Genomic DNA, 10,000 nt, shown 5'->3' with positions numbered 1-10,000 from the left:
CTCCACAGGTGACCAAAGTAAATGTATGGTGTAAGTATGATATTAGCACATAGATAGCCTATTACATAGCGGTTACACTGGTTGTTCCATTGTAGGTAATGAGGCGGTGCTCTATTCCCCTTCACTACAAATGGTGTCAGAAGTGGGATGACCAGCCGTGAGGTCATTGGAGGTGCACCCAGCTGTATTAACCATACAAGGGTCCCCAGGATGGGTAACCCTGGTGTGAGGGACCCTAGCATGACTTGAGCGGCATTCTGACATTATTGTTACTGAAAAAAAGCTAAAAAAAAAAAAAAAAACCTCCAAATATACCACCCAAGTTTGATCCAATTATGACAAAATCAGGTACATCGTTCTATAGCAGGGATGTCAAACTCGGGCTCGGGGGCAAAATTTGGCCCGTGGAGGCATTTTATTTGGCCCGCCAGGTCATTTCAAATGTGTATTACATTTGTCCCACATACACCATTAAGGTATAGCGGAATGACTTGAACATGAAATTTGCTGTGTCACAGCAAATTAACTTACAAATATGATGGGAAAGAGTGTATATGACATTTAAACATGAGTATGAAGTGCATGCATGCACTATTTTAGTCAATTAAAAAATATAATTGTTGAGTTCGGCCCGCGACTTTGTACCAGAATTTGATTTTGGCCCTCGGCCAATTTGAGTTTGACACCCCTGTTCTATAGTAACTGTAGACCAGTTACTCAGTGAACTTACTTATGTTGGAAGGAACCTATGGCAGGTTTTGTTTTTTTTCTACTTCTACTTTTACTTACGCCACCTCTGTCCACCTCCAACTTATACAAACAAGTTTTAGTGACAGAAAGACACATCCTTCTAATGCAGACACAGAAGTGTCTTTCAACCTCTTAGAGTTTCCAATATTTCTTTTAAAGGACTCCATGAAAGTCATTCAACATTTCCTGCCACTCACATTTCTAATTTATGTAAAAATAGCTCATTGAAGTGTCATAAGCAGCAAATGACAGGAAGACAGGTGGGAAAAGAGATACGACAGGTCCTGAATAGCCTGATGAAAATGAATAACATAATGTATAATTAATGACTATTGGATTATTTTAGCATATCTAATTATAATGCACACACACACACACACACACACACACACACACACACACACACACACACACACACACACACACACACACACACACACACACACACACACACACACACACACACACACACACACACACACACACTAGTAATAATTGTCCTAAATTAGATCTGTCTTGAGGCAATCGTATGCATAGCCTCATTTCATATCATCAGAACTAGACCTACTAGCCCAGGAAGACTGTGTTGTTCTACTTATCTGAGAGACATAATCAAATCTTAAGGCTGTGAGGGAGGGATCTTGTTTATTTTTAAGGCACTTTTCAACTTGGTCGTGCTGTCTCCATTTCCCCCGATGGTTCTCTTCTCAGCCTAGCTCTGCTACGTACCTCTCCTGTGTTGCCCTTGCTCGGCAGGCAGGCTATCACTGGTGGCAAAGTGTTATGTTGGGTCATGGACAGCTAAGAGCATCTTCCTTGAATAACATAGCATTTTTCAAACGCTGAGTGAAAAAACACAATTACGACAAAAACTGTTTACAAAACTAGTGGAGAAGCCAAGCAAATGCCTCAGTTGATGATAACACAAAATTAACACCAAAAATTAACACCAAAGTAGAAAAACACAACATAAATTGCTAGAAAGCTAACAGAGCTGAGGTAAAAGGCAGCCGCCATCACCATAGCAACATCACTGTATAATTACGTGCTATAATTATGTATAATAAGAGCACATAACTGTCACAGGACTACAATAGGCAAACATTTAAAGTGTGGTGTCAGCAACGTGGTAGCAGAAAATTCTGACAGTACTAATAATGTGAGGCACTTGGGAGTGTATGTCTTAAAACTATATTGATGTTTTCTTAGCTGTAGATAGACCTGCCAGCAGAACTGGATTTTGCATTACTTTTGCTACAAATGTGTGTGCGTGTGTGTGTGTGTGCATGCATGTGTGAGTGTGTGTGTGTGTGTGTGTGTGCATGTGTGTGTGTGTGTGTGCACGTGTGCATGCACATTCTGTATGTGCATGTGTGTGTGTGCTTGTGTGTGTGCATGTGAGTGTTTGCATGTGCATGTGCACATTCAGTACGTGCATGCATGTGAGTGTGTGTGTGCATGCGTGCGTGCGTGTGTGTGTATGTGCATGGGCGTGTGTGTGTGTGTGTCTGCGTGTATGCACGCTTGTGCATGCATGCATGTGTGTGACTGTCACATAAACCTCTTCAGCAGCCCTCTTCAGCACCAAACAAACGACTTGAGAGTGTAGAGTGTGCACCGAAGAGATAAGCCCTTGACTGCGGCCGAGCTACTTGTGTAGCACTTGGCTGTACACTCCTCAATTTGAGGCGCACACATCTTCAAACACTCTCTCCAATGCACACAGTCACATATACACGTACACACATACACGCGTACCGGTACTACATGTGCAGGCAAGCTCCCTCTCTCTCTCTCTCTCTCTCTCTCTCTCTCTCTCTCTCTCTCTCTCTCTCTCTCTCTCCCTCTCTCTCTCTCTGTCAGTCTGTCTTGCTCTCTCTCTCTCTCTGTCTCTCTGTCTGTTTGTTTGCCTGTCACAGACACACTGACACACAAACACACACACACACACACTCTCTCTCACACACACACACACACACAACACACACACACACAAGGTGCCCCAGAGCGCCGCACCACACAACGTGTGGCAATGTTAACATGCTTACTGATGGTGTAACCTTTCCCCGGAATGCTGTATCAGCAAAGCCTTTTGCGACTGGGTGGAGGCGGGGGGTGGGATGAAGGGGTACGGACAGACGACTTCATTTCCCTCTCTCAGTCGGGAGAATAATCATTTCCTTTCGGGCAGCGCCGTGAGCAAACACCAAGCCCTAGCTGCAAGGGAGTAACTTTGACTTTGACATTGGTGGGGACACAAAATTTAGAAAATACAGTTGTTAAAAGTACAATTTTAACGCAATATGTGAATGTATTAGCCTATGAATTAATGTAGCTCAATGGTTTTAGAGGAGATGATTTTTGACCATTTCATTGTGTGTGTGTGTGTGTGTGTGGGGGGGGGGGGGGGGGGGGGGGGGGGGGGGGGGGTGGGGGGGGGGGGGGGTGGGGGGGGGGGGGGGGGGCTGATTACCAATCATAAGTTCATGGCACACAGATGTTATATCAATGAGCAGATGATATGTCAACGAGCGTTCCTTAGGAAGTTGGTCTTTCAATCACACGGTTGCAGGCTTAAATCCCACCCTTAGGCTACCTCTGTTTACACCTCCATCCATGACTGGAGTGAAATTGACCAAAGCAGCTAGTTCTGATACAACATTGCTCCAGAGACTGTTACCAATAACATATAAGTAGCTTTGGGTTCAAATGTCAGCAAAGTGGTATTGCCTAACATGAAAATGATAACCAGTTCTGCCAATAGGCCTAGCCTACTCACTTTATTGACATTTAGGCCTATTTTAACAGCAACAAAAATGACACTGACATTTGCAAACCTTTTCTTGAAATAAGCTTGCATGTTTTTTAAATAAAAAATAAATAAGACCGGGCCTAGAATTTTGTTTTGGGTTCCGGTGCCGACTGACCCTTTTTATCCTCCAAAATTAGCGATGCTGTGTGGACTGTTGTAGCCTACATACAAAACAACACATTCTCATAGGCTAACTCCCTATCTCTCGCTTTCTCCCTGCCTGTAGCTGCGTTTGCATCATAGCAGCCTACAGGCAACACACGTGCGCGTGCAAGTGTCTTTGCGCAGCGCGTCTTGACAGAAATCCCAGCGATGTCACCACATAGTTGCGCACCAACTGTGTCACGTTGTAGGCGAATTTTAATGCTACAACATACCAGTTAGCTTTGTAGCCCTTCTACATGACCGAAATGCAATACAACACAATGAGTAGGTGTAGGCCTAGGCCTATCTGCGATTTTTGAATGATGTTGGTTACATACTCTTCATGGAAGAAGGCTTCCATTTCAGCCGCGTTGGATGTTCAGCGAGATCAGAACCAAGTCGCAGCAATTAGTCTAGGCTACTCAAGTAGTCCTACAGTTAAATAGCCTGTAAAACCAAGTCAGGTTAATTTAATATGAAATAAGGGAAATGTTTTGCCGAAGTGTAGCCTTCCTTTAGGAACTCTTTCATTTACCACATGGGTCGCGTTAACAGAGGTTTGTCCGACGGATTTTTTTTTAAAAAGGAAGACTGAAGATTCTGAAGCCTGCCCGTCCTTTCGACGGTAGTTTAAATAGGCTACACCCGTATTAGTAGATCAAGTGTGCATTTCAATTCGTTATTATCTGCGCTGTGCAGATACCACATTTCTTCTTAAATAGGCCACTTTATCCTTCACCTTTCTCCGCCTCTCTCTGCTTGTCACGCAACTATTACGCATCTGCAGGGCTCCGGTCCCTGCACCCAAATAGTGAATTAGAAATTGCCGATGATGTCGGCACAACTGTTGGAATAGGCTAATTAAGATTCAGAACCGTTTGTAGGCCTATACGTAAGACTAGGCTACTACATTTCACCACAATCTGATTTAATGGCAGGGCGAAGTTATCCCTCTATCGCCTTTCATAAAAGTTTTCATAAAACGTTTTTTTCATATCATATACTCAGGCGTCGCCACAAACTCCTCGCTTGAAACAAAAAGTACTGTAGGCAGGCCTATGTACCAGAAATAGTAACGCACGGTGTCTTACATAAGTAACTTTAATCTGACGTTTTGAAATGGTAGTCGTTAGACTAGGCCTACTCGTTACTGAAAAAAGTAGTGCGACTACAACGTTACCGGCAACACTGGTCGTGATTACACAGTAGGGGGCTAAATATTGGTGGGGACGTGTCCCTACCGTCCCCACCATAAATTACGCCCATGCCTAGCTTTCTCCAAAGGCTGGACTGGCCATCTGGCATAGCGGACATTTTCCGGTGGGCCTTGCAACCACGTGGGCTCCTATTTTTAGAAATGTTAAAATATATATATATATAATATATTTTTTCAAATGTCTGTAAATAGGGTTGTTTTCTTTACATTTCTGAAAATATGGGCCCACGAGGGTGCAGGGCCCACCGGTGAGTCAGTTCTGCGCCGCTAATTATGAGTGGCCCCTTTAAGCCGAAAGTGCCCGGGCCCTATTTCTTCCCCAGTTCAGCTCTAGCTGTCTCCAAAGGCGTGTATAAAGCCGCCCTTTAGAGCTCAAGGAGACCTGGGACCAGGGCCGCTGACAGCTTTGGCTGGGCCCAGGACAAAGTCATCTGAAAGGGCCCCAAACCCAATACATACAATGTCATGAGGAGCCAATTCTGGGCCCTCTCTCTCTCTCTATCTGGGCCCGGGACAAGTGACCCCTTTGTCCCACCACCCCCCTGTCGGCTTCTCTGCCTGGGACTGTTGTTGTCCCTGGCTTTGACATTTCCTTAAGGCTGGCTTTGAATGTGGGCTTTCTGTATTGAACACTATGCAGTGTGCTGTGCTGTGGTGATGGCCCACAGTGGGGATGAAAGAGTTTGTAGTAGAGATGCTTATTTTTTATTTTATTGTTTTTTTGGGGGGGGGGGGGTGTATGAACTGTATGCACTGTATGCCTTGATCTTCTTTGCTTGAGGGTGGCTTGTGTGTGTGTGTGTGCGTGCGTGCGTGCGTGCGTGCGTGCGTGCGTGCATCTGTGTGCATTTCTGTGTGCATAATATGTCTGTGCATCAGGATGCATCTGTGTGCCTATGTGAGTGTGTGTCTGGGTGTGTGCACGTGCACACATGTGTGTCTATTCAAGTGTGTGTGTGTGTATGTGTGTGTGTCTGGTAGGGGAGATATCAGCTGTGTTTCTCTAGGGGAAATAGCCATGTTCTCTTCCTTACTGCCTACCATGGCACTCTGATACTCTAACATGGTTCAACACTCATATGCTCTTACGGCCACGGAAGCCTCTGCTAAAGCCACTTGGGAATCTCATCTTGCATTGAACAACAAACACACACATTATATAGGCTACTTATAAGACATTATGGCACATTATATAGGCTACTTATAAGACATTATGGCACATGGATGTGCATTAGAGAGACTGTTTCTAAATCATATTGGTTCCTCCTTTTTCCTTATGCACTATGAGCTACAGTACAAACAAACAAATTCTACAGTTTTTTGCATTATGGAGAGATTATTTGTGAATCATAGATACTGGGATTCTAAATTATGAAATAGGCAAACCAGATAAATGACAGTTTGATACAAGGCTGTGATACATTTAATATCGACTGACAACTGAACTGCTGAGCACACCATACCTTCAATGTTCTGTTTTCAGAATAAAACTACAGTATTAATCATTTATTTAAATCTGAGGGCATAGACTAAACTGAATTCAAAATTGCTGACTTAAATAAAATAAAAAAATTGACTAGGCCTAAAGGCGCCTATCTGAGTACAACTTTTGTACAGCTTACAAGCACCAGTAAACTTTGAGACATTAAATACTTTATGCATTGCATTTATGGACTGCTGCAATGCACAAGCTTTTGAAGCAGCTGAACCAGAGAGAACATGGGAAGAGTACAGAATACAGAAGATTATAATCGTATCTCTGGCTAAACGCTGTATTTGCCACTATTAGTGTTCTGAACACAGTAAGACACGACCCTGTTATAAATTAGCTGTTACCAGAATGACAGAGACCAAGTGGTAATGTATCAGTGTACTGTCAGAGTGGAGTAGTACTACGGTACACTGTAATAACGTTTTTTCAGTGACTATTTCAGAGTTCCACTGATGAAACGGCGCACATTAAGGGGCTACGTTAACAAGTTGGAGCCAAGGGCCTTCCCAAAGTGATGCGAGGGGGCTCCAGCATCACCACCAGCACTCTGCCCCATCCTCCCCCGTTGCTGAGCTTGGCACCTGCCCTCCCCTACTGCTCTCCTGGCACCTCCAATGGCTGCCCCTTGCTCACATTAGTGATCTATAGAGCAGACTGACTAACTCACGGTGCATACACACCAACGGCGCGGACGTCCACAGTACGTCCACTTCACATGTCCGTTATCAGTCCGAAATGGTTAGAATGCATGAAAACAAATCACCTTGTACACGGTGTAAGCCTCTCGGACTCGCACTGGTAACGGAGACATCAAGGAAACGTGCCGTCTGTGTGTGTATGTACCGTCATAGTATTAAAGTAACTGCAGTCGGCTATTAGAGGCGGTCCCCTAATTGTCTATAATCCTGTGCTGTGAAAGCCGAGTCAAATAAGTCGAATGAGTGGGACCTGTCTGGACAGGCTGCCCTGCAGACACGTCTGGGTCCAGGAAGAGATCCAATTATTGGTTGTCTCGCCTCTGGCCTGCCTCTGTGCCAGGGCAACTTGGCCATATGGGCATAGGGCAATAGTTAGTTTTATTACAGAAATGATTTGCAACATTTTGGTTGGTTTTCCTACAATCTCAGACCGGGCTTAAATGCTGCAAAATGTTCACAAGCCACATGACTATCAAGCAGCAGACTGAAAAGTAAAACAAACTTAACCCTATTATGGTGGGTATAAGCACCAGTCAATTGTTTAAAAAACATTGTGGCTGGGCCCTGCCGTGGCCAACCGGTAGGGCACTCGATTCCTGAACCGGGTCCTTTGCCGACCCCTCCCTGTCTCTCTCCCAATTCGCTTCCCGTCCACCTCTCACAAAGTCGGAAAAAAAGACAGCAAAAAAAACCCAAAAACAAATATTGTGGCTGATTGGCCACAAGGAAACATAGCTTATAGGCCACATCAATGTTGCCACAAGGGGGTATATACAAATATGGTACATGGTACGCATAGTAGCAGCTCCAGCCGGCGGTGCTGTGTGCTATTTCCTTCATTACAGTGTCACTTCATTTACACCACCATAGTACATGTAGTGATGCATGTTTTTACAACATAGCCTTAAAAGTGCACTATATAGGATGATAGCCAGAGTAGCCATGCTGCTCATTGAAACGTACCGCCAATTGCCAAAATTGATCTTTTCATGAATGTTTAAGTAATAACTAATATTTATTAGCAGTATGTTTTGCAGCTAGAAAATGTGTATTTCTGGAAATTCAAAATAATTCTGGAAATAAACTACTGAAAATATTACATAGTGTACCTTTAACCCGTTAAGACATGGCGTTATAAATTTGCTGTTACCAGAATGGCAATGACCAAATTGTAGTGCATTACTAAAGGCCCTGTGTTATGTCATAGTATTGTAGTACTTAACTTTTCAATGATTATCACAGCGTGCGACTAGAGGTACGGCATTAAGGGGCCACGTACATGTAGGCCACACCAATGTAGCCACAAGGGATATAGACAAACATGGGTACATACGCATAGTAGCAGCTCCAGTCGGCGGTGGTGTACACCGTGTCCTTCGTCACAATATCACTTGTCACTATTACACACTGCACCTTTAAGTAGGCCACAGCAATGTTGCCACAAGGGGTATACACAAACATAGGTACAGACGCAGTAGTAGCAACTCCAGCCAGCGGTGGTGTGTGCAATTTCCTTCATCACTATGTCACTTCATTTTACAGTATTTCTCAATTGGTTTTGTACATTTCTCGAATCTCTCTCGCAATTTGCAAAACATAATATTCATTCTCAAAACAGCTTTAACAAATGGCAAAACACCGTGGATAACCTGCAAAACCGAGTCTCTTGCTCAAAACCCTTATTTGTCTTTCAAAAACCAAGTTTTTGTGTCAATGAACGTATCAGCGCCAGCAGAATGGTTAGTCATTGTGTCTTAGTGTATGGACAAGCTAGTCAAATCAATTTCTCATGTTGTCAATTGAATAGTACACTCTTGATGATCTTTTCTGAAGCGAAATGTTGTTTAGATTGGATGGGAAATGTTGTAAATTCAGTTTTATATTACATTGATCAGATAAGATTGAGATAGTTTCATGCATTCAGTGACAAAGCTTTTTGAGTGATATGACAAAAGCAATTGATAATGTACGAAATCACTGATAATTGTACACAGCCATGGCATGGTGGACGAGAGCATTTGCTATATGCCGAAAACAATGAGAAACTGATTTGACCATGTGCACAGGTAACACCAGGAAGTCACAATTGAACAAAGACTTTTGAGAATCATTATTCTGTTGTGAGAAATGTACAAAACCAATTGAGAAAAACTGTAAAAACATAGCCACACCAATGTTGCTAAGGGGGTGTACACAAACATAGGTAGGCTACGTACGCAGTAGTAGCAACTCCAGCCAGCGGTGGTGTGTGCTATTTCCTTCATCACAATGTCACTTCATTTTAAAATATTACACAGTGCACCTGTAGGCCACAGCAATGTTGCCCCAAGGGGGTATACGCAACCAAGCCAATTGAAGCCAATTGGAGCCAATTTTGGTCCCCTAGGGGAAATTCTTTCTCTGCACTTCATCCCATTTGGACTAGTGAATCACATTGAAGTACACACACTAGTCCGTAGCAGTGGGCTGCCAGCTGAGCGGCGCCCGGGGAGCAGTGTGGGGGTCAGGTGCCTTGCTCAAGGGCACTTCAGCCGTGGTCCGGTCGGGCATTGAACCGGGAACCTTTGGGTTGCCAACCCAGTGCCCTAACCACAAAGCCACGGCTGCCCCCCGTACCATAGGTACGTACACAGTAGTGGCAACTCCAGTCGGCGGTGGTGTGTGCAATTTCCTTCTGCACAATGTCACTTCATTTACACCACTATAGTACATGTAACAATGATGAATGTTTTTAAAACACAGCTACACCAATGTTGCTAAGGGGGTGTCCACAAACATAGGTAGGCTACGTACGCAGTAGTAGCAGCTCCAGCCGGCGGTGGTGTGCGCCGTGTCCCTCATGGTCTGCAGAGCCTCGGCCCGCAGGTAGCCCAGCTCCCGCACGCAGC

At 44.2% G+C, this 10,000-nt stretch overlaps 1 protein-coding gene across 1 annotated transcript in view; it reads right to left on the bottom strand.

Moving 5' to 3' along the window:
• phf24 (PHD finger protein 24) overlaps window positions 1-10,000 on the bottom strand; it is a 90,701-nt gene that overhangs the window by 32,888 nt on the left and 47,813 nt on the right. The window contains exon 3 of the mRNA XM_063211245.1: window positions 9,906-10,000. This exon is cut by the window's right edge and continues 91 nt beyond it. Within this exon, the coding sequence (XP_063067315.1) occupies window positions 9,906-10,000 (95 nt within the window). The remainder of the gene's footprint in view (window positions 1-9,905) is intronic.

This window comes from Engraulis encrasicolus, chromosome 11 (genome assembly GCF_034702125.1).
Source record: "Engraulis encrasicolus isolate BLACKSEA-1 chromosome 11, IST_EnEncr_1.0, whole genome shotgun sequence".
Classification (NCBI taxonomy): Eukaryota; Metazoa; Chordata; class Actinopteri; order Clupeiformes; family Engraulidae; genus Engraulis; species Engraulis encrasicolus.
Note: the sequence above shows the minus strand (reverse complement) of the source record. Positions and strands in the feature narration are given on the sequence as shown.